General features: G+C 40.3%; 2 protein-coding genes across 3 annotated transcripts in view; both read right to left on the bottom strand.

Annotated features, from left to right (window-relative positions):
• LOC144586395 (uncharacterized) overlaps positions 1-25,328 on the bottom strand; it is a 593,808-nt gene that overhangs the window by 428,277 nt on the left and 140,203 nt on the right. The window lies entirely within an intron of this gene.
• The window catches only part of KIF6 (kinesin family member 6), a 235,694-nt gene that overhangs the window by 153,338 nt on the left and 57,028 nt on the right, over positions 1-25,328 (bottom strand). For both annotated transcript variants that reach the window (XM_072991469.2, XM_078383032.1), the window contains exons 8-10: positions 19,508-19,651; positions 12,905-12,991; positions 8,536-8,639 (exon numbers count right to left, since the gene is read on the bottom strand). In XM_072991469.2, the coding sequence (XP_072847570.2) occupies positions 8,536-8,639; positions 12,905-12,991; positions 19,508-19,651 (335 nt within the window). The remainder of the gene's footprint in view (positions 1-8,535; positions 8,640-12,904; positions 12,992-19,507; positions 19,652-25,328) is intronic.

Raw genomic sequence — 25,328 nt, 5'->3', positions numbered from 1 at the left:
GTACCATTGCAGCTCATATGGACATGACAAACACTGACCAGAGTTTAGTACAAAACTTTCACTGGTTTGAAAGGGAGGAGCAGTTAAAAGAATCTGACCAGAGGCGTGAAGGAGGTCAGAGTCAAGGGGATTGCAGTGATAAAACTGACACCAAGCTATGTCCTTTACCTGCCATTTCGAACTCAGTCCAACGCAGTGGTTTAGACATAGTTGGACTGTTGCCCAGAGTTTCCCTGAGGGAAACAAATCCAGTCTGAATATCATTGTTTGCGCAACACGTTATCCCAAAGCAGTTCCACAGAAAAATAGTGAGGCTCAGAACATTGTAGATGCTCTGCTGAGGCAAATTGGTAGTGGGAAGTTTGCTTCTGAGCTTGTCAAGTTTTTAGGAGCCTATTTCCCTTCCAAGATAATGCAAGCAACCTCCCGAGTGAACGAGGGAGATTACATCAATCTGTTAGAGGGAAAGGCAAGCAGGATGGTGGACCAGGGTAACATAATCAAGCCCTTATATGGAAAAGGAGATGTTGCCTTGCTGTCATTGAAAGCAGCAGACAGTGAAAACCCCGAGTTAACTTATGGGGAGGAAGGGGCGAACTCAAATACACCCCAGAAGAGGACCACATCAGTCCCTCAGTTTCCCCAGAACAACAAAGAAAAGCTAGAGATGTGCCTATGATGTACAAGCAGGTTTTCTCCAACAAGCCCGAAGTAGCCAAGAGTGTAGTGCACAGGTTTGACACCGGGGATGCACGCCCACAGGCGGTTACACCTTATAGAATCTATCCAAACTTTAGGGCCAGAAAGCAAAGTTTGTTTGAGATAAGAGAAAGAGAAAGGCCCTGCGAAAACATGCATGGTCATATTGGGAAGGCAGAGGGGTGACCTATCAAAAGCTGAATAGGTTGAGGCGTAGCCTAACCATGCTAGCGATGCAAAGTGCAAAAGGATTGTGAGTTAGGCTCAATCTTGCTAGGCCCTACCTAAAGGGTTTAACCAAGAGCATCACTGTAGCAGCTCCAGAGGGAGAGGTGAAACTCTGTAGAGCAGCTAAAATATCATGGCGGAAAGAGAGATGGAAGACTGTGCCGGTGGCTGACCACGTACGGAGAGGTTCCAAGTGCTGGAGAGGCGTCACCATTGTGGAGAGTTCCGGGTTCGAGACAGGAGCCATGTTGAGCCAGGTGGGTGACTGTAAGATCCTTCATCTGAGGCTGTTCCAGAGAGGGAAGCTGCAGGTTGGCGAGGGACCCCAGCTGTCTGCAAGTCGTGAGTATCGTGAAGGTGCAGAGGGAGATGGACTTCACCACATCTCAAGGCATACCGGAGGGTAGGACATTTCCTTTATGAGCACTACCACTCCTCCATGACCACAGTTTTGGACTCTTGAAGAGGACAAGAACGTGGTGGTGAGAGTGAACTTATGTGTCATAAATTTTGGACAGAGAAATTTTAAAATTGGGACAAAAGGGACTCAAAATGTTGTGGCTGATGCCCTGTTGAGGAGCGCCGAAGGCTGAAGACGAAGAGGATGGACTTTGGTAAAATGATGAAAGTGTTAAAACATTGAATTGCACCTCGTTAATTGTTATCTGCTGTGTGTTCTAGTGGAAAAATGTATGTAAATATTAAAAGTGTTATGTGTTGTTGGGTAAGCACATAGGCAGATGATTGAAGTGGTGAGGAATGTAATTGAACTAGTAACGGAATTACAAAGGTAATGTATAGCATGCATATAAGATGTTTAATTATTACTTATGTTCAAAGGTGGTAAGTTTTGATTGCAATGTTGTGTACTGGATGATTTATTACTGTAAAGCTCCTCGTTGTTCATGAGGGTAAAGCACTATAGCTTTAACCCCATGAAACAACTTTTTAAGGAGGGAGGTATGTAGCGATCACTTGTCCATCACAGCTGAGCAGTGGGGAAGGAGCCAATGAGTGGATGGAAGGCGGTGCCAAGGGGGGAGGGGGCTGGATATAAAGACTGGTGTATGGAGTAGGAGGAGAGATTCTGTGAGTGAGAGATAGTGTGAAACTTAAAAGTGAACTTAGAGTGAGTTAGAGGCCTGTAAGAACGCTGAATGGAACAGAGAGTTAATAGAGTTTTAAAGTTAAAGTAGAATTGACTTAGACACAAGTAATTAGTAACCTGTGATTTACCTATTGAGTAATAATCCTATATGAGCTTCCCTGATCTAATAAATAACTTAAGTTTTAAAAGCACACATGTCTCCTTGATTGACTGGTATTGAAGCAGCAATACCTGGTGGCAGTGAAGAAAGAAGAAGGGCGAGAACCTCGTGAAGGCCTGGGCGAATAGGGGCTTCAGAGGAGATCGCCACACCGGTCTTTTCTAATTTTTAGCATAAAGAATTCTGGCTGCAGTGACTATATATATAACTAAACACTTCTTTGTCTTATCTATGTTGTCTAGTATCATAATCAATAGAAACAGTTCTGGAATTTATGGGACTTTACAAAGCAATATTTTTGTAACAAAGTATGCACTCTTATCCAATATTGTTTCGCTACTCTGCAAGTCCACCACATATGATAAAAGTTTCCCTCGTGTGCTTCACACTTCCAACAAACATTTGACACATTTGTATAAATCTTTGCCAATTTTTCCAGAATCATATGTCACCTGTAAAACATCTTGTATATGTTCTTCTTGAAATTAACTGATTTTGTAAGCTTTTTATTATTTTGCCATATTTGCAACCATTGATCAATATCAATATTATGTCCTATATTTTGTGCACACATAATCATAAATTCTTTAACCATCTCATCTTGCATTTTAATTTCTAACAAATAATTATACATTTTCTTAATTATTTTATCTTTTGAGCCTAACAGAAGTTTATCAAATATCGTTTGTTCTGCGTAGAAACCCTCTATTTTGTCTTTTCTGTACCCAGATTCCACCTGTGCTCTGGACCACCAGTCTATATACAGTGGTGCCTCGCTTAACGAGCGCACCGTATAACGATGAAATCGCATAGCGATCCGTTTTTTTGGATAGCTAATGCGATCGCTCAACAAGCTTCAGATAGGGAGAAATTCGCTTTGCGAAGATCGGTAAGCGTTTCGCTTACCGATCTTCACAAAACGAAGCTCCGACGATCAGCTGTTTGGCGGACAAAATGGCTGCCGTAAGCCTCAAAATGGCCGCGCGCAGCGTTTTCGCGCCCTCCCCTCGCTTAACGAGGGCACGAAAATGGCTGCCGGCCATAGGAAACCTCGCTGAACGGTGAGTAAAGGAGCCTTTTGGAACGCATTAAACGATGTTTAATGCGTTCCAATGGCTTTCCCTGTCCCGTTCAGCGATGTTTCGCTATAGCGAAGGTTAATCCGGAACGGATTAACCTCGCTATGCGAGGTACCACTGTATATGTTTTGTGTCTCTAACTCTTCTTTAGAACCTAACTCACAGGCCTTTTAAAATAAATCTTAGAAGCTTCGCTTCTGTCATAAGATTAGGTTGTGTTAAGGCCTCTATGGTGATACACATACTGGTGTTTTTTGGTAAACTTGTTGAATAATCTTTTTTCAAGTTCCTAATAGAGCTCTTCTTATCGTATGTGAATTGAAATGTTTCTGCTCTTTTTTTTTTGATAACATAGAAAAGCATGCCAACCAAACTGCAAATCATGTCCTTCCAAATTGAGTAGTCTATCATTTTCCAAGGTTATCCATTCCTTTATCCAGTCTAATACACAGAATCTGTAATACAAAACCCAATCTGGAAGATCAAAACCTACTCTCTGTTTGGCATGCTTTAATTTTGATTCCTGGTTTTTATCTTGCCACACAAATCTCATAATTATTTTATTAAGGTCTTGAAAAAAGAACTGTTTTAATATTATGGAAATTGTCTGAAATAGAAATAAAAATTTAGGTAGAACATTCATTTTAATGGTTGTTATTCTTCCCATCAATGATAACTGTAATTTGTCCCAGGAAGGTATGATAGCATTTTTCAAAGACTTGAAATTTTTTCATAAATAAGAAAATGCAGGACATGTAATAATGGGCTCAAATTACAGGAAGCCAAATTTTGCTTGAATATCAGGGAAAACGTCCTAACTGTTAGGGCAGTATGGTTATGGAACCAGTTATCTCATGAGGTGGCAAGCACTCCAACTCTGGAAGCATGTAAGAGAAAATTGGACAACGATCGGCCAGATCTACAGAGGTACCTTTCTTTACGAAAGCCTCGGTTTACATAATTTTTTGTTTATGAACCGAAATCCATAGAAAATAATGCCCCCGTTTACGTTCTTTTTCTTTCCCTCCCTCTGTACGAAAGGGTTTCCCCAAGATGCATTGCGCCTGGAGGTTTCTAGCGCCACCCCTGTTCCTATTGCAATCCATGTATTGGTTTATGAAATTTTTGCATGACGTAACATCTCGGAGGATGCATTAATTTTGTAAACCAAGGTACGCCTGTATTTCAAATTGGATTCCTGTACTGAGCCGGGGGTTGGACTTGATGTCTTTATAGGTCCCTTCCAACTCCATTATCCTATGATTCTATGGAATACACTAGTTAACATTTCTAAGCTGTCAGGATACTGACAAGGATGAGATGTATGGAACATATTAATCTGGTATGACGATTCTTTTCTACATGGCAGTATATAGCAGCTTAACGCTGAGACTTAAGTTAAAATATTTAAAATAAAAACTATAAATTATAACACTTCATAGATACCATTGCTGTCAATTTAAATACTGTATCTGAAATACTGTATTTACCTTTAAATCACCTAAAGCCTTGCCAGAACAGAAATGTGTCTGGTTTTACTGCTTTGTAGTATATAACTACTGACTCTAACAAAGGAGAAGTGGGGGTGAATACTATTGTTTGTAATTCTAAGTGGAATTGTTCTGGGACATTTTATTTACCCGTACTAGTACAAAGTACACATCTGAAATGCTTCTAGAAATGGTAGCATTAAAAATATCAAGGATGGTGAATGATTTGGTAAACAATAAAAGCTATAATTAAGGCCAACCCCAGAGACACTGATGGAAGCAATCTGAGCAAATCTAAAACAAAACTGACCTTTAAATATTAGTACTGTGCCCTCCTAAATATGTTTTCAGATTCAACTTCCTCTGCTTTAGTTTAAAGTTTAATACTTATAGGAGATTTGTGAACTTGTGGATTCATATGGTTATTTCTAAATTCATTCAACAATGTACAACTAGTAAGGTAAAGATATTAATAAACTAAAGTGGTAAGCCAGCACTTCCAATCTGTGCCTTAAAGAGTTCCAATTGGCAGGAGTTGTAGAAGCGGGGGTGCTATGGAACAGAGTAATTTTGATTTGAAATCCTGACTTTCTCAGCAAACTCAAGTTGCTAGGGAGCTCATCTGGCAGATGAACTTATACCAACTCTGTCCAAACAAAAGAAAGCCTCTCCCTTTTATTTCTGGCATATGTCTCATAAAATGTAAATGGAAAATGATTCCATTTAGATCCAAAATTAAAACCCTGTAATACAGAAGCCTCTAAATATACAGTACAATCTTCTTTAGTGGAGAAAATCTGCATTTTCTCAAATGTGCACAGATACTAACAGCATTTACTAAATGAACTTTTACAAATCACCTATGTATGAAGGAAAACTAACAGCGGTAAATCCAGTGTGATGTATCAGACAAAGTGATGAACTTAGGATTCAGGACACCTGGGTTCATATCCCCACTCAGCCACAGAAACTCACTGGGGGTGTTTGTGGAAATAGTAAAACCACTCCTGAAATGTCTCACTTACCTTGAAAGTCCTGTTATCATGTTTCCCCAAAAATAACACAGGGTCTTATATTAAATTTTGCTCTAAAAATGCATTAGGGCTTATTTTCAGAAGATGTTTTAATTTTTTTATGTACACCAATCTACGTTTATTCAAATACAATAATGTCATCTTCTGGTTGCTAAACAATGATGGAGGGCAGGGTTTCACTTAACTGGGGCTTATTTTTGGGGTAGGCTTATATTACGAGCATCCTGAAAAATCATACTAGGGCTTATTTTCAAGTTAGGTCTTATTTTTTAGGATCCAGCTTGATAGCACTTAACATAACAACAGCATTAAGTAAATACAGCAGTTAGAAACTGGAAATTAGTTTATAAACTTTTTAGTCACTAAAGTATTTGAAATCTAGTTATTAATTCATAAACTTTTCTTCAGTGACTAAATTATTTTTCAAGGTTTTTTAAGTAAACAAAAGGAGCAAATGTTTTAATTATGTAAAATTACATAAAATACATGCCAACCTGCAATCCATGTGCATGCATTTCAAAAACAAAAGTCATTATCACAATTTTGACACAACTGGTTTTTTCTTCACACGTTTCTTTGAAGATATTTACATTTTCCTCAAATAATTGTTTAATTTAGTTCTGTTTTTCCTAGAATTTGTGTGTGGCTTTCAGAAATATTAAAATATGAAATTATAGTTTTGTTACTGGATAATTGTAAAAACAAAATAGTCTGCTACAGTGTTTGTATTTTCCAATTTACTTCATGTTAAATCTATTGTGTCAACTACAGAAAGATTTATTTCAAATGGATGTTAAGAAAGTCGATACAAAGTAATTGAACTTAGCTTAAGTTTTTCTTTCAAACTACTTTGTACTAACAAATTCAAGCAGAGAGTATTTTAACATTTGAGATTTAACAAAGAATACATACTCCACACTAGGTTAAAGTTGTATCTCACAGACATCTGAAGCTGATAAGAACAAACCAGCAATTGTCATATACTGTAATTCTAAATCATCATTTTGCTGTCACCTCATGTTTGTGAGCAAATAGCTGAATAAACAAAGATGTAGTTAGATTGCTTTCCTATGGGCCGTGGACTCAAATATTGCATTTGATTCCACTCCTCCTATTTACATGATTTATTCTTGTTTCTTCTGGCTGCCTTCCATGGTGACCACTTGACCTTGATTTTTTGCCTCATTCTCACTGGTTTTCCACGTGAGATCTTGGCTTCCTGATTCAGCACTAAATTTCAAGCAGCAGACTTAGCTTGGCTCTTAGACCACTTGACAGTGTACATATGTCAGCTTCTTACAAGATCCTGTCTCTTGGATCAAGTTCTGAATATGTTTAGGTCTAAATTTAATTTAGTTCCCTAGCCTAAGCACATGAAATCCTTTTGCAATTTAGACAAACAATATTTTGGTTGCCTGAATGATACCAGGCAATGTAACACAATGCAAAATACATTCTACTCCTGTATTTACCATAGGCTATGTCTGAGCTAGCATACTGTGTCCCTTTAGATCACTACTTTTTAAACAAGATAGGAATAAATGAGAAAAATTCAGACTGACAATAAAGAATAATGCAGTAAAACATGAAGCTTTACTGAACAATGGGTGAAGATAAAGGACTTTCGTATATGTGAGGTAGAGGGTTTCTTTTGAGTCCCGCTTGGTTTACATATATTATTCTTGTGAAAGAAAAGCAAGAGAGCAAATCAGTATTTTGACCAAGTTTTACATTCTCATACACATTCAAATGAAGGAAGAGCTGCTTCAAGCAATCTGTGTGAAAACACCCTAAAAACTTATTTTATACGCTTCCTGGAAATTTTAAGGGGAAAATCAGTATGCATCATTCAGTTATGAACTAAGATAGAGAATCCTGTGATTGCAGATATTTTGACAGAATAAACAATTGTTTCTCCTTCAGTTATTTTGTTTCTGTTCCAGTCCGGATCTTGATTTTCAAAGCTCATTTATATCCCACTTTTCTTCTGTCATGGAAAACAAATTATTAGATGTGAGGGTTCCTAAATAATCTTCCTCCTAATGAAAACCAACACTTTAGTCTTAGAATAATTGATACTAAAAAGTTCCTTGGTGTTATACAAAGAGCCTCAAAAGTCACTTTAAACCAATGCTAACTAAAGTGTGATACCCAGTGTGTTATAGTGGATAGACTGACCGACTAGAACTCTGGAGACCAGAGTCTGAATCCCTACTCAGCCATGGAAATGCACAGGGGGAGCGGAACTGGTAAAACCACTTCTTAAATATCTCATTTACTTTGAAAGCCCTGTTAGGATAGCTATAAATTGGTTCTAATTTGACAGCACATAATAACAATAACAAGTGAACACGTACTAACAAGTGAAAATATATTTTACTTGAAACACGTTTTAATAAAATCTGTAGAATATACTTGCAGTTCAAATCACTATGCCAAGAAATGAACTGAAATATACTATACCACCCTGAATATACCCAACATTCTCTGGTTTTGACAGCTAGGTATGATTGGGCTTGGTTAGTATTTGTATGAAAAACCACCAGGCAATATCAATGATCTTCAATTAGATTAAAGAAAGAATCTAAAGCAAGTAAGAGAAGAGTTGCTAGTAGTGAGCTGGATGGTGCAACAATCTGACTGGATAAGACAGCTTCTAACTTTCCTGATTGTTGTTATGCAAATAGATACGAGTAACAATTTTTTTTTTAAAAAAAGAAAGAATTCCAAACATTACTGTAGCAGTTCTTCTTCTGCAAGTTCTTCTGATCTTTGTTCCCCAGTCACAATGGCCAATTCATCTTTCAGCTCCTGGATTTCCTTCTTAAGTCGTGATATTATCTGCAAAAATTAAAATGGTCTCACTTATTGAATGATAACAGTGGTGTCACTTATTGACTGATAACAATGGCATAACCTGGAGTTTTGCTGGAGTTCTTCTCTGGTCTTGTACACTTTCTAATTTTATATGTTGTCAAAATCCATAACTTATTTTCACAAAATTATAAAATATTTTAAATTAAATTATATACTTTGGAACAATCAAATACCACATGATTCTGTCAAACGTTTTCTGTTGCATTTGTTGGGGGTATGAAAAATCACAACAAATACAGTAAATCTTGTATCTGTGGTACCACAAGTCTAACACAGCTTCGTTCGTTTAGTCGTTTAGTCGTGTCTGACTCTTCATGACCCCATGGACCAGAGCACGCCAGGCCCTCCTATCTTCCACTGCCTCCTGGAGTTGTGTCAAATACATGTTGGTTGCTTCGCAGACAATGTCCAGCCACCTCATCCTCTGTCATCCCCTTCTCCTTTTGCCCTTACACTTTCCTAACATCAAGATCTTTTCCAATGAGTCTTCTCTTCTCATGAGATGGCCAAAGTACTGGAGCCTCAGCTTCAGGATCTGTCCTTCCAGTGAGCACTCAGGGTTGATTTCCTTCAGAATTTATAGGTTTGTTCTCCTTGCAGTCCGGGGGACTCTCAAGATCCTCCCCCAGCACCACAATTCAAAGGCATCAATTCTTTCTTTATGGTCCAAGCTCTCACTTCCATTACGACAGGAAAAACCATAGCTTTCACTATTCAGACTTTTGTTGGCAAGGTGATTGCTTTTTAAGATGCTGTCAAGGTTTGTCATCGCTTTCCTCCCAAGAAGCAGGTGTCTTTTAATTTCGTGACTACGGTCACTATCTACAGTGATCATGGAGCCCAAGAAAATAAAATCTGTCACTGCCTCCATATCTTCCCCTTCTATTTCCCAGGAAGTGATGGGACCAGTGGCCATTATCTTAGTTTTTTTGATGTTGAGTTTCAGACCGTTTTTTGCACTCTCTTCTTTCACCCTCATTACAAGGTTCTTTAATTCCTCCTCACTTTCTGCCATCAGAGTGGTATCATCTGCATATCGGAGGTTGTTGATATTTCTTCCGGCAATCTTAATTCCGGCTTGCGATTCCTCCAGTCCAGCCTTCCGCATTATGTATTCTGCATATAAGTTAAATAAGCTGGGAGACAATATACAGCCTTGTCGTACTCCTTTCCCAATTTTGAACCAATCAGTTGTTCCATATCCAGTTCTAACTGTTGCTTCCTGTCCCACATATAGGTTTCTCAGGAGATAGATACGGTGGTCAGGCATTCCCATTTCTTTAAGGACGTGCTGTGGTCCACCCAGTCAAAGGCTTTTGCATAGTCAATGAAGCAGAAATAGATATTTTTCTGGAACTCTCTGGCTTTCTCCATAATCCTGCGCATGTTAGCAGTTTGGTCTCTAGTTCCTCTGCCTCTTCATAATCCAGCTTGTACTTCTGGGAGTTCTCAGTCCACATACCGCTGAAGCCTACCTTGGAGGATTTTGAGCATAACCTTGCTAGCATGTGAAATGAGTGCAATTGTACGGTAGTTGGAGCATTCTTTGGCACTGCCTTTCTTTGGGATTGGGCTGTAGACTGATCTTTTCCAGTCCTCTGGCCACTGTTGAGTTTTCCAAACTTGCTGGCATATTGAATGTAGCACCTTAACAGTGTCATCATTTAAGATTTTAAATAGTTCAACTGGAATCACCTCCACTGGCCTTGTTGTTAGCCAAGCTTTCTAAATCCCACTTGACTTCACTCTCCAGGATGTCTGGCTCAAGGTCTGCAACCACACTATCTGGGTTGTCCAGGATATCCAGATCTTTCTGGTATAATTCCTCTGAGTATTCTTGACATCTTCTTGGTGTTTTCTGCTTCTGTTAGGTCCCTCCCATTTTTGTCCTTTGGGATGGTTTTGGTTGCTGCCTCCTGAACAATGTTTCAAGCGTCCATCCATAGTTCTTCAGGCACTCTGTCCACCAAATCTAGTTCCTTAAATCTGTTCTTCACCTCCTCTGTGTATTGATTTGGTTTAGATTATACCTGACTAGTCCAGTGGTTTTTCCTACTCTCTTCAGTTCAAGCTCGAATTTTGCTATGAAAAGCTGATGATCAGAGCCACAATCAGCTCCAGGTCTTGTTTTTGCTGACTTATAGAGCTTCTCCATCTTTGGCTGCAGAGAATATAATCAATCTGATTTCAATATTGCCCATCTGGGGATTTCCATGTATAGAGTCATCATTTGTGTTGTTGGAAAAGAGTGTTTGTGATGACCAGCTTGTTCTCTTGACAAAACTCTATTAGCCTTTGCCCTGCTTCATTCTGAACTCCAAGGCCAAACTTCCCTCTTGTTCCTTTTATCTCTTGGCTCCCTATTTTAGCATTCCAGTCCCCTAGAATGAGAAGAACATCTTTCTTTGGTGTCAGTTCTAGAAGGTGTTGTAAATCTTCATAAAATTGTTCAATTTCAGTCTCCTCAGCAATGGTGGTTGGTGCATAAACTTGGATTTTTGTGATGTTGAAAGGTCTGCCTTGGATTCATATTGACATCATTCTATCATTTTTGAGATTGTATCCCATTACAGCTTTTCCCACTCTTTTGTTGACTATGAGGGCTACTCCATTCCTTCTACGGGATTCTTGCCCACAATAGTAGAACATGATAATCATCTGAGCTGAATTCGCCCATTCCTGTCCATTTTAGTTCACTGATGTCCAGGATGTCGATGTTTATTCTTGTTATCTCCTGTTTGACCACCTCCAGCTTCCCAAGGTTCATAGATCTTATATTCCAGGTTCCTATGCAGTATTTTTCTTTGCAGCATCGGACTGTCCTTTCACTTCCAGGCACGTCCACAGCTGAGCATCCTTTCGGCTTTGGCACAACCACTTCATTAGCTCTGGAGCTACTTGTACTTGTCCTCAGCTCTTCCTCGGTAGCATGTTGGACGCCTTTCGACCTGAGGGGCCCATCTTCCAGTGTCATATCTTTTAGCCTTTTGTTTCTGATCATGGGGCATTCTTGGCAAAGATACTGGAGTGGCATTGCCATTTCCTACTCCAGGTGGATTGCGTTTAGTCGGAACTCTCCACTATGTCCTGTCCGTCTTGGGTGTCCCTGCACGGCATAGCCCATAGCTTCTCTGAGTTACTCAAGCCACTTCACCATGACAAGGCAGCAATCCATGAAGGAGCTAATACAGCTACCCCTCTGCAAACTGCTATCAGATATATATACAATTTGGCAAGTTAACATGGAACACCTGGTGCCAATGTCCATTCTTGCTGTGTAACTATAAATTATAACTCAAAGACACTGGTTTTCTGTGCATATATAGTTCTGGATCATTCTCATTATGCTTTTAATATCTTTATTTTATGAGGCTGAAATCCTAAAGATACCTATCTAGAAGCTAGGTTCAACTGAATGCAATGGAACTTACTTCTGGCTGAGCCAACTTGCATACAGTACTACAAGCCAATTTAACAACAGTAGAGGTGGGAACCTTTTGGCTCTCTAAATATTGTTGAACTGCAACACTGATAGATTAGCTAGTGCAGGAAAGAGCTGCAGTCCAGTGTTTGGAAAATTCCTAGTCTGATCTATGTAACACACCAGTCTTAATAATCTTCTATATCTAAGTCAGTCTGTCCAGATATGATATTGATAGGAAAGTTCCTTATAAAGCCTTGCATTGTATATCAATCTAGCTTCAACGAAAGTGATGTTCTGAGATGGAACAAGATGTGACATATGGATATTGGTGAAAAGACTGAAACACTGAGGAAATATGAGATGACTGAGGAGATGATGTTTCAGAGATGCAACAACCATCAGGTAGGGGTACAGCATTATGCTCTTTTTCCTTACAACAACAACAACAACAACAACAACAACAACAACAACAACAACAACAACAACAACAACAACAACAACAACAACAACAACAACTGTGATTTGAGTAAATAACCATGGGGCTATAGACAGACTGGAGGATAGAATTTAACATTGGTAAAGATTATTGCTGTGTACAAAATGAAGGTATTTTAAATGGGATAGTTGGATGAATAAGTATGTCTGAAAGCAATGTTTTCAGATTACTTGAAACATGGCTACCTCTTCTAAAACAAGGACAAAGAACTTTGGTTTCTACTACCATATATCTGAGATATTGCCAACTATTATTTTTAAATGCAAATAGCTGTCATATTTCCTATAGACAATCATTAAAAGTCCTTACCAGTCTGGGGTCAATTTCTTCATTCAGAATAGCTTCATTCTTAATAAGGGCAACTCTCTGAGCAAATCTACAAGTTGATATAGATTCCTAAATAAAAAATAAGTTTTTAAAATGCAACCATATTGTAGATATGTGTGAATAAACTAAAGAAACCATTTTATACTACACAACAGCCTTGCTATATGGCCAATTACATTAATTCCAAATGAACTTTACACTGGAAGATAAACAATTTACATTTTCTCCTTTGTCTACTAGATCTAAACTGAGAGTGGAATTACATCATACAGAAAGCACAGTGTGCTAACCGAACATGTAGCCCCGTAACCTGTTCCCCTTCTTTTCTCCATGATGTTTAGGTCCCAAAATGCAATATTATCATGCATTTCTCTGCTTCATATTTGCTACTATTGTGGGTCTGGAAAAAGAGAAGGAAAAATGTCTTTCTTATGCATTTAAGGAATTAAATTTTAAGAGGAAAAAAGACAGAAGGAACTGGATGCAGAAATTTTCTTTCTACTAACAAACTTTCATTCCATAATGCATACATTTTCAATCTAAGTCAGGGTAAGCTACCTGGCACCTTCCAGAAGATCTGAACTATAGCTTGTATAATTCTTGACTGCTGGCCGTATGGGTGGAGCTTAGGGAAAGTGTAAAAACTTCCATAAGTAGGCCATCAGTTACTTGCAAGCATGAAATGACATAACCTTGGTATATGCTTGAAAATGTTTATCTGTGTTTTTTAATTACAGACAATTTAGTAAAGCTAGTTGGTGATCTATCTAGGAGGCAAGCTAAAAAAAAAAGCACAACTACAGCTTTTTCAACATCAAGGCTGAAATTCTGTTGCTTAGCATAGTAAGTCACACTACAATAGGCCCCAAAATCCGTGGGGATCCGGTGAGTCAACTCCTGTGTAAGTTTCATTGATTCAAATGAGCCTACTCTAGATGCAACTAACATTAGTGTACTGTACCAAGTCACAACTAGAATAGGCCAATATCAATCAATGGAATTCACAGAGGAGCAGACTCATCAAATCACTGATTCAATGGCCTTAGTATAGTGCAACTGACTACACAAAGCAACAGAACTTCAGCCTGTTAGTTGAAAAACAAAATTAATCTTGATCAATGGCCTAAAATTGTTTAAATTTGTTTTAATTGTTTTTTGTCTATGTTAGATGATGTAAATTTCTTTGCTGTAGCCTATATATTCCTGGCAATATGCTACAATGCCTGCAGAGATACTCAGAATCTTACCTTTGAATGTGGCTTGGGGATAAATAATTTCCTCCTCCCTGTTGCCTCCAGATGAAAAAAGGTTGTAGCAGGGTTTTTTGTAGGTGTTAACATTCATTATCAGAGGTGGGATCAAATCCTGGACAATGACAGGTTGCCTACCTATAATTGTAGTTGTTCGAGTGGACTTCTGTGATTCACACTGTGGGTGATCCACACATGCGTGGAGCCTCATCAAAATATTCTAGAGCTTCTGCAGTAGCAAAAAGATATATTAATGCAGACCTCTCCCCCCTGGTATATGCAACTTTGTGCCAAGGCTCTCCCTTCAGTTAGGTCAACCGTCACATAAAGAAAAGAGTGTGACAGTGGGGAGGCCAGGTCGAGATGTGTGAATCACCGAGGTCCACTCGAAGAACTACAATTACAGGTAGGTATCCTGTCGTTCTTCTTCATGGTCTCTGTGAATCACACTGTGGGTGACTATCAAGCTACGTTACACGGAGGAGGGTGTCACGCCAAGGTAGATAATAATACAGCATGCCCAAAAGCAGCATCAGATTTCTGCTGAATGTCCAATCGATAGTGATTGATAAATATGGACAGCTGTGACCATGTGGCAGAGGCGCACTGTAGATGTCACCAACACCCTGGTGGAATAAGGGTGGATACTATGTGGCGTTGGAACACGAGTGAGCTGATAAGCAGGCTAGATAGTAGACAGATATTAGATGGATGTTGGGGCCACTGCAGAGCTATTAGAACAACGTTGGGCTTGTCTTGTTGCAGGTGGACTATGACCTTGTGGAGAAGTGGGAATGGTAGAAAAAGGTAAGTGAGTGATCTGGGCCAACGGCTGACAAATGCATTGCTGCAGGACTTCTTTTCAACTCTTGTGTGGGAACAGTAATGTTTGCACTTCTGGTTTGTTCAGGCGGCAAAGAGGTTGATGGTGAGTGTGCCCCAGGATGTGCACAGGGAAAGAAAAAGACTCTGACCTAGTTCCCACTCATGGGCTTGAGATTCTTTGCGACTGAACAAATTTGCCAAATTGTTGTCCTGACTGGCTATAGGTATTGCAGCGAGACAAATGTGATGGGAGAGGCACCATTCCCACAGGTCGACAGTGAGATATAGAAGACTTGGGGAGTGAGCGCCCCCTTGTTTGAGAATATAGTACATCGTGATGGTGTTGTCTGTGGCTATTTGGATTATTTTGCCAATAAAATGGTTCTTGCAGGCTTTTATTACTGCTAAGAGTTCTAGCTTGTTGATGTGGAGCAACCTTTCTCTTTGTAACCACTGGGTATAAATTTGTAGGAATCGGCAGTAGGCATCCTAGTGGGCAAGGCTGGCATCTGTGGTAACCTGTATTTGTGGACGGGGTTGTGGGAAAGGTCATCCCATCATCAGGTTTTGAGCGGAGCGCCACTATGAAAGCTGAGAGGCGAGTTCTGGAGTGACTTGCAGCAGAGTAGGTGGTGGGTCTGTCAGCACGTTGAATAAGGCCAGGAACCATGCTTGAAGTGATCTCATTTTGAGGTGAACATGCTGGACTACAGCAGTCATTGAGGCCATAGTGCCTAAGACTCGTTGGACTGTTAACGCAGATAAAAGTGCATGAGGAGTGAAGGCACGGAGTGAAGAAGTTAAATTGAGATGTTTGTCTGTTGGGAGAAATGCTCAAGCGTGTTTTGAGTCTGTAACTGCTCCTATATAATGGAGTAGCCTTGTAGGCTTCAACTTGGATTTCTGGAGGTTTACTGCAAGGCCGAGATCTTATAGGAGAGACAAAGTGAATCCAATGTCTCACTGTGCTTTATGACAGGCGTGCGCTATGAGAAGCCAGTTGTCGATGTACGAAAAGATGTGAATTTTGTGAAGCCTGAGGTATGCCACCACAGGAGACATGCATTTGGTGAAAATCCGGGGAGCTGTCACGAGACCGAATGGAAGCCTTTTGAATTGGTAGGCTCCAGTTCTGAGTTGGAAGCATAGGCAGGGTCTGTGAGATGGATAGAGACATGAAAGTAGGCGTCTCTGAGGTCTATAGCTGTGAACCAGTCTTTTTTGCAGAGTAGGGGGAGGATGGAATTGAGGGTAACCATGCGGAATTTGGTAGTAGTGATATATTGGTTTAATTCTCTGAGATCAAGAATAGGGTGGAGGCCTCTGTCTTTTTGGGGGATAGTGAAATAATGAGAGAAGAAACCTTGGACTGTATAGCATAATGGTATTGGTTCTATGGAGTCTTTGAGTAATAACGACTGTACTTCACCCTGTAGAGTTTGTGACAGAGGTGTGATGGTGTGTGATGGTGGAGTAAGCTGGTGGAATTCTATGTAGCACCCATGTCTTATGATGGAGAGGACCCAAGCATCAGTGGTGATGTATTTCCATGCAGGTAAGTGCTTCCAGAGGGCAGAGGGAGAAGTGAGAGGTTGTATTGGGATCTCGGACAGTTGGATGTCAAACCTGATGTTTAGGTTTCCAGTCATTGTGCCTGGTTGTGGTTTGCTGTCGAGGTTTGACTCAGTAAGGTTGTTGTTTATAGTAAGGCACATAAGATGTTTGCCTCTGCGGTTCTTGTTGGATTTTTTTATAAGAGGTGTAAGGGCGGCACCACTGAATTTTGTTGATATCTGGGATAGACGTTCCAATGCATGACAGCTGTCCTCTTTTTCTGGATGCTCTCGAGAATGTCATCTGTCTCAGAATTGAAGAGGCCAACTCCATCGAAGGGGAGGTCTTCAATACACACACAGGCATCCTCTGTGAGACCCGCGGTTCTAAGCCAGGAGAATTGGTGGAGTGCTACAGAGGTAGCCATAGATTTTGACATGGCATCGACAAGGGTGTCTAGCAAACAGCAACTGTTGTTTGGCTACAGAGACCTTCTTGTTGAACAGTTTGTGCTAAGACCCTTTTTTCTTTGGGGAGTATATCAATAAATGTAGACATATTGTCCCAAAGAAAGTGTTGGTAGGCACCCATAGCTCCTTGACAGTTGGCAATGCCCATAGTAGAAGCAGCAGAAGAATATAGCCATCTGCCCATAGAGTTAATGCACCTGCTATCTTTATTGGGTGGTATCAGAACCAGTCAATGTCAAGAGCAAGATTGTGAAGCCTCAATAAAGATGGAATTAGGAGCCAGCTGCTTTTGCAAAATATTGCATCAGGATCATGCACTTGATAGAGGTTGTTGATGTGCTTCAACACGGTGTGTGATGAGGCTGGTTTGGTCCAGGAATGCCTAGTTGTGCTAAGGAGAGATGGGAGCATGGAGATAAGGACCAGTGTGGTAGTGTCCTTAGATGATCTGCTGGCTCAGTAGTAGGTCTGTGGATTTGTAGGTCGAGGGATTTGGCCATACTAACCATTAGTCGAGCATAGGTTTGAAAATCTTCTGCCAGTGACAGAGGGTCCGTCTCTGCTAGGTTGGAGTCTGGTGATGTTAAAAGTACTGATGGTGTTTGAGGTCTGGAACCGTGATCAGACAGTTCAACATTGTGCCATGAGTTGATCAACTATCAATTGACATTGACGTTGAAAGGTTGGTTTTCAAAGTACAGTGATGCCTCGACTTATGAACTTAATCTGTTCCAGAAGATGGTAGTAACTTGAATTGGTCATAGGTCGAAGCACCATTTCCCACAGGAATTCACTGAAACCCCATTAATCTGTTTCAGCCGGGAATAAAAATCACCAAAAAACCCGCAACACCACAGCAAGTCCCATCAGAACACGCTGGGGCGGGAAAAAAATCACAAAAAAACCCCACAAGAAGCCCCATTGGAATGTGCTGGAGCCGAAAGAAATTGCCAAAAACTATACCCCCAAACAGAGCAAGTCCCATCGGAACATGCTGGGGCTGAAATAAAAACTGAAAAAACAACAACAACAACAAAAACCCAAACAGAGTATGCCCCATTGGAATGTACTGGGGCAAAAAAATCACAAAAAAACTGCAACACCACAGCAAGCCCCATCAGAATGCACTGAGTCGGGGAGGGGGAATGACAAAAACAACAACAACAACACAGCAAGCCCCATCGGAACGCAGGGCTGGGGAAAAAATTGCCAAAAAAATAAATAAATACAAAACCCCAAACAGAGCAAGCCCATTGGAACGCCCTGGGGCTGGAAAAAAAAAAACACCAAAAAACAAAATAACACAGAACGCACTGGGGCTGAAAAATATCACATACACACAAAAAAACAAAGCAAGCCCCATTGGAACACGCTGGGGCTGAAAAAAAATCACACAAAAACAACAACACAGCAAGCCCCACTGGAGCACGCTGAGGCCGGGGGGGGGGGGGAAGGGTAAGTAACTGTGACGATCACCCATGTCACTCATGCCATTCATATTCATGAGCTGATTTGCATGAGCCTATGAGAGGACTGGAGAGGCAGAGTAAGCAGCTATATGAGGTTTGGCAGGAGAAGGAGGAGTGAGACAGGTCTGGTTAGTCAGAGGGGGGGAACAGATACTGAGAGATAGAAAGCTGGTTTGAAAATAGGTAGAGAAGGTGGTAATGATATAGTAAGAGAAAAGAAGAATGTACTGAGAGAACTGTTGATGATTTGCTTGTGTATAATGTTTATCTGAGAAACATCTGTTCTTATCCAATCAGCTTCACTTCAATAAATAAGTTCTCTTTATGTTCACAAGTCAAGTGTTCAGACAAACATCATTTATATTGTGGGATGAGATAATCCACTGGTGGCAGGAAGAGGAAAATGCAACGTGAGCCTTTGTGAGGGAAAGACAGGCAGGGGTCACAAGGGCGAATGCCACAATAACTTTCTTTCATTTTCAGAAAAAAACTCAAAGAAGCTATAGATCGAGGCTCTTAATGTGGCGTTTGAAAAGAAACTGAAGGGAGAGCCTTGGCACCAAGGTACATATACCAGAGGGGAGGGTCTGCACTAATGTATCTTTTTGCTACCACAGAAGCTCTAGAATATTCCGACAAGGCTCTGTGCATGCACAGATCTCCCACAGTGTGATTCACAGAGGCCATGAAGAAGAAGTATGGTATTTCTGCTCCTCCTCTCCCACATCCTGACCTTCAAAACGGTGAAAGAGGAAAACTGAAAAATACATGCATAATGTTCAAAAAGAACGGCAGAGGCAAGTGAGCTGATTGGCAGTCAAGTCCAAAAATGTACAGTATCAATATGTAAGGTTCATAAATAGGATTATGAGTTCCTCTGATATGCCTCACAATCTAGGGTTTTATGCAACAATAGCATCAGTGTTACACATTGAAACACAGGATGAAAGTAAGTGGATACACTAAAAAAATTACATTGTGGGAAGCAAATTATAATGAGAAAGGAGAAAAACATACATCTATGTTCCTTTTTTCTATTGAGAGTGTTGCAATCATTGTGGTCATACAGTTTCCTCCTAGACTGTCCCTTAACACCGAGGTCATCATTGAGTTCCTGTAGGGAATATGAGACCTGTTTTTCTCTGACAGAGCAATGATTACCTGCAATAAGAATAGCAATTGAAAATATTTATTGAGCTCTTTATTATTTTGCTTTTGAGTATTTGAGCAAGTCCTTCTAACATTAGAAGCATTATTTTAAAATAATTGTTTATAATCATGGCACACGTTAAAACATACAACACACAGGCTAAAATCCTATTCGTATTACATAACTAGCAGGGAGAGATTTTCCATAATTAAAGTCCTACTCCTGTCCCATGGCTGTCATAGCTTCCACAGGATCAATCAATTATTCACGAATCTGAAAAGCCATGGAAGAGAAGGAAGATATTTTTAATTGCAGAACATCTCTCCCTTCTGGTGTTGTCATCACCACTCCAGGGGCTCAAGTTAGCCAACAGAAGTTCAGCCACTATAGATAAAGTCCATTTTAATCCCAACTTCAGCAGACCTGTTCAGTCAATGCGATTTAGATATGTGTTGCTTTAGCTCTTTGATCTTCAGAATTAACTCTGCTAGCAAGTACTTAAGATGGATGCATTCTAACATATGCATCAAGGCTCTATTATAAACTGTTTTATCAATTATCACCTCCTCCTCCTTGTATCAGAAGAGATATCATGGAATAGTAACATTACCATAAAATATATCTGTCAGTAAATACCTGTACTTACATACCATTCTTTAAATAGTTCTTTGTAAAGATACACAAATGAAATATATGAACAGATAGGGTAGAAAAAGAGCATGTTGTCTGTTGAGTGCAGGATCCAACATTGCCCCCAGGGACCTGACAGAGGCTGCATCCCTGGAAAATATATGACTTCACCTTTTCCCCCCAAAACTATAAGTGATCAGAAGTCAAACTCAAAATGAAGAGGTCAGAAACATCCCAGATCACATGCAGACCATGGGTCACCTGATACCCACCTATGAGATAGACTATGGAAAAGAATAAATAGCTTTTTCTCTTGCTTTTGCCAAACATGTAGGATCTCAGCTGCCTTGGTTCCTTCCCAGTGCTACAGAGGCATACAACTGATCTAAAGGATACTAAATAACCTTTCTCTTTTGTGGCTAGTGTATACACTACACTCAGTACAGTACCGAGTTCTAAAAGAAGTAGCTCAAGCAATGGACATTACTACTGGTCCAATGCTTGGACAAGTAGTTTCTTTATCAGTTTCTTTATTGGCAGGATGTCTACTACATGATGCTTGAGAAGATCAGAAAAGAGGACCATATGGAAGTTTGAAGTTGACACCAAGATCCCTTTAACCACTGCTGCTGAAGATGCTTGAGCTCATGTAAAAGCAGTTTGAATACCAATTGGCACTGTGACTTCATGACGGATAGCAGAAGAAGACTTGTGATTCTCAAAGTTGTTATCTGAGAAGAAGCATAAAGCCCCTTTGTTTGAATGCGTAGTATCAAAAATAGGCAGAATCATTTATTTATGAGGATTGATGTAAATACAAAGCAGGATGTAAGGACATTTAAAAAAAAGAAATATTGTACAAAGTATATTCAATTTGCTTTTAATGCTTTAGAGCAGGCTTGTCCAACCTTGGCCCTCCAGATGTTCTTGGACTTCAACTCCCAGAAATCCTGGCTAGCAGAGGTGGTGCTGAAGGCTTCTGGGAGCTGAAGTCCAAGAACATCTGGAGGGCCAAGGTTGGACAAGCCTGCTTTAGAGTACTTTCCAAGATCAGTGTTCCTTGGAATATACTGTAGCTATGTTTTATTTCCTTCAGTGTGCTTCTCAGTACACATTTACTGAATCTTGTGCCAAACTCTCATTCAATAAGTGTAAATTATGTATAGATGGATCAGAAACTATACATACAGTATATCACAGAAGTGAGTACACCCCTTCACATTTCTTAAATATTTTAGTATATCTTTTCATGTGATAACTCTGAAGAAATGACACTTCGCTACAATGTAAAGCAGTGAGGATACAGTTTGTATAACAGTATAAATGTGCTGTCCCCTCAAATAACACAACACACCGCTGGCAGAAAAAGTGAGTACACCCCTAAGTGACAATGTCCAAATTGGGCACAAAGTGTCAATATTTTGTGTGACCACCGTTATTTTCCAGCACTGCCTTAACCCTCCTGGGCATAAAGTTCACCAGAGCTTCACAGCTTGACACTGGTGTCCTCTTCCACTCATCCATGATGACATCACAGAGCTGGTGGATGTTAGAGACCTTGCACACCTCCACCTTCCGTTTCAGGATGCCCCACAGAAGCTCAATAGGGTTTAGGTCTGGAGACATGCTTGGCCAGTCCATCACCTTTACCCTCAGCTTCTTTAGCAAGGCAATGGTCACTTTGGAGGTATGTTTGGGATTGTTATCATGTTGGAATACTGCCCAGTCTCCAAAGAGAGAGGATCATGCTCTGCTTCAGTATGTCACAGTACATGTTGGCATTCATGTTCACTCAATGAACTGTAGCTCCCCAGTGCTAGCAGCACTAATGCAGCCCCAGACCATGACACTCCCACCACCAGGCTTGACTGTAGCCAAGACATTCTTGTCTTTGTACTCCTAACCTAGTTGCTGCCACACATGCTTGACACTATCTGAACCAAGTAAGTTTATCTTGGTCTCATTGGACCACAGGACATGGTTCCAGAAATCCATGTCATTAGTCTGCCTGTCTGCAGCAAACTGGATGCAGGCTTTCTTGTGCATCATCTTTAGAGGAGACTTCCTTCTGGGATGATAGCCCTAGAGAACAATTTGATGCAGTGTGTGGCGTATGGTCTGAGCACTGACAGGCTGACCCCCACCACCACCCTTTAAACCTCTGCAGCAATGCTGGCAGCACTCATACATCTATTTCCCAAAGCCAGCCTCTGGATATGATGCTGAGCATGGGCACTCAACCATGGCCAGGCCTGTTCTGAGTGGAACCTGTCCTGTTAAACCACTGTATGGTCTTGGCCACCGTGCTGCAGCTCAGTTTCAGGGTTTTGCAATCTTCTTATAGCCTAGGCCATCTTTACGTAGAGCAATAATTCATTTTTTCATATCCTCAGAGAGTTCATTACCATGAAGTGCTATGTGGAATGACATTCATTTGGCTTATCAACTTGCTTGACAACCAGCCCCTAGAGTGGTTTGCCCTCATTCCACCAGGGCAGTGGCAGCCTCTACAGCCTTTCTCTGCGGTGTACCTTTTCTGGACGTCTGCACCTCTACCACTTGGGCACAGCCGTCCACGTTTATCTGCCATTATGGACTCGACCTCCAGCAAAAGTCCAATGCGGCATTCTAGCCTCTACCTTGGCGTGACATCCTGCCTCCGGGTAAGACAGCTTATTAGTCACCCAGGGTGTGATTCACAGAGGCCACGAAGAAGAACAACAGGTTACCCACCTGTAATTGTAATTGTTCGAGTGGACCTCTGTGATTTACACATCCTGCCCGTCCTCCCCTCTGTCATACCACTGTTTGCTTACTCTTAAGCGGCAGTTGATACAACTGAAAGGGGACACTTGGTGCCAAGGTACTTATACGGGTGGGGAGGGGCATATTCTATTGTGTTTATTGCTACCACAGAAGCTCTAGAATCTTCTGATGAGGTTCCATGCAGGCGCAAATCACCGAGGGTGTGATTCACAGAGGTCACAAAGAACTTCCAGTGACTAATCTGAGAGAGTGAAAGTGATAACACCTGCTCCCCCTCCACACCTGAGACTTGTGACACTAACGGGTCTCATGACACTAAGGAGGGAAAACGGCTACTTGGGCCCAATTTGGACATTGTCACTTACAGGTGTACTCACTTTTGTTGCCAGTTGTTTAGACATTAATGACTGTGTTGCGTTATTTTGAGGGGACAGCACATTTATACTGTTATATAAGTTGCATACTCACTGCTTTACATTATAGCCAAGTGTCATTTCTTCAGAGTTGCCACATGGAAAGATATACTAAAATATTTACGAAATGTGAGGGGGTGTACTCACTTCTGTGATATACTGTATAATAACTAATAAGAATTAAATGTCCATTTCACACTCCATGATATAAACATGTAAACATCATGAAAAAAGGGCTGCCTTTGATTCTGGAACATAAATTCTGAAGTCATAATCAAACATAGAAGAAAACCAAACTGAATTTCTTCAACCAAAATGTTGAAATGTTTGCAAGATACGTGGTGTCTATCAGTCCTAATAATGTCAAAATGGCAGTTTTAGTGCTCTGAAGCAGAGTATTGCTAATGGAAGTTCAATAATGTTGAGACTCAGCACTCACTGAATTTTATCAACCATATTATTTGGCCTACATCAAAACTGGTGATCATTAATTTCATAGTACTTCCTTTGTACAGTGGCAAATATACTTTAACAATTATAAAACCTGTGGAACTGTATATACTAAAATTAGAATGATACAGAAAAGATTAGCATGGCCTTAAATCAATACTTTTTTCTTAAATCAAGAAAATTTATTTTATTTATTTATTTATTCAATTTTTACCCCACCCCTCTAGACAACGTCTACTCGGGGCGGCTTACATCAGTTAAAACAAGTTAAAAAATATATAAAATGCATTTATACTAAATTAGTACTAAACAAAAGGTTTCCAAGGTGGTGGTATACAAAAAAAAGAGAAAGAGAAAAGGAAAATGACTTAATTGACTGGGGGGTAGGCCTGTTTAAACAACCACGTTTTTAATTGGCTTTTGGAAACCCCCAGCGAGGGTGCCAGCCGGATTTCAGTGGGGAGTGTGTTCCACAGCCGAGGGGCAACCGCCGAGAAGGCCCGGTTTCTTGTTTTCTCCTTCCGGGCCTCCCTCGGCGTCAGTCCCCTCAGCCATCCCTGTTGGTTATGACGGGTGACTCGGGTAGATCTGGGTGGGAGGAGGCGATCTGCCAAATATGGTTGGTTCCTTCATTTGGAGTCAAGACCAACATCTGCAAGAGTTTCATAATAGTTTTCATTGTGACCAGAAAAAATTCCTCTGAAAGGACTATAAATATTGAATCATTCAAATACAGGAATATGACATGTCCAGCTGCCATAAGGTCACCTACATTGTTCTATCTTAACTTTGTTGTCATCATCCAGTCCATCATGCCTCAGAAGGCATGATATCTAACCACTGAAAGTGTACTGTTTACTCAAGATCTGGTCAGTCCAAGAGCAACAGTTTAGACACACAGAACTGAAGTAAATATTTCCAAAGATTTCTCATTTATGGAAGACCTAAATGTTCATTTTAAATATCCTTATATTCCAAAAGAAGAAACAGTGTGACACACATAGGAAAACAAACCACACTGTAAATTGATTTTGTAATTGTCTTTCTCTTTGAATGTTTATCTAATTGGCTGATGTGTACTCAGAGATGGCGACTTAAATGTGATTTAAATATACTTCTGGAAAAAATCACTGAGCACTCCAAATCAACAAAAGTCTGCCACCACTTTTAAAATTTACTAGGCTATGAAAACAACTCTCTGCAGCAAAACAGTTTTAAAAATCTTTTCTCCAGCAGGTGTGCTGCTCTCTTTTTTAAACAGCATTGTTGGAGAAATGGCTAATGTTCTTTAAGATTATTAAACATTTCACGAAAACAGCAGGGATAAGCATAATAGTAACAACTTATGTAAGAGTTTTTAATACAGCTTTGCTGTGTTTCAGTCTAGAGACTTTCATGAAAAAAATGCAGGACACAACATAAAAGGAAA

Source organism: Pogona vitticeps, chromosome 1, assembly GCF_051106095.1.
Source record: "Pogona vitticeps strain Pit_001003342236 chromosome 1, PviZW2.1, whole genome shotgun sequence".
NCBI classification, from domain to species: domain Eukaryota; kingdom Metazoa; phylum Chordata; class Lepidosauria; order Squamata; family Agamidae; genus Pogona; species Pogona vitticeps.
This window is presented reverse-complemented; position numbering and strand designations above follow the sequence as displayed.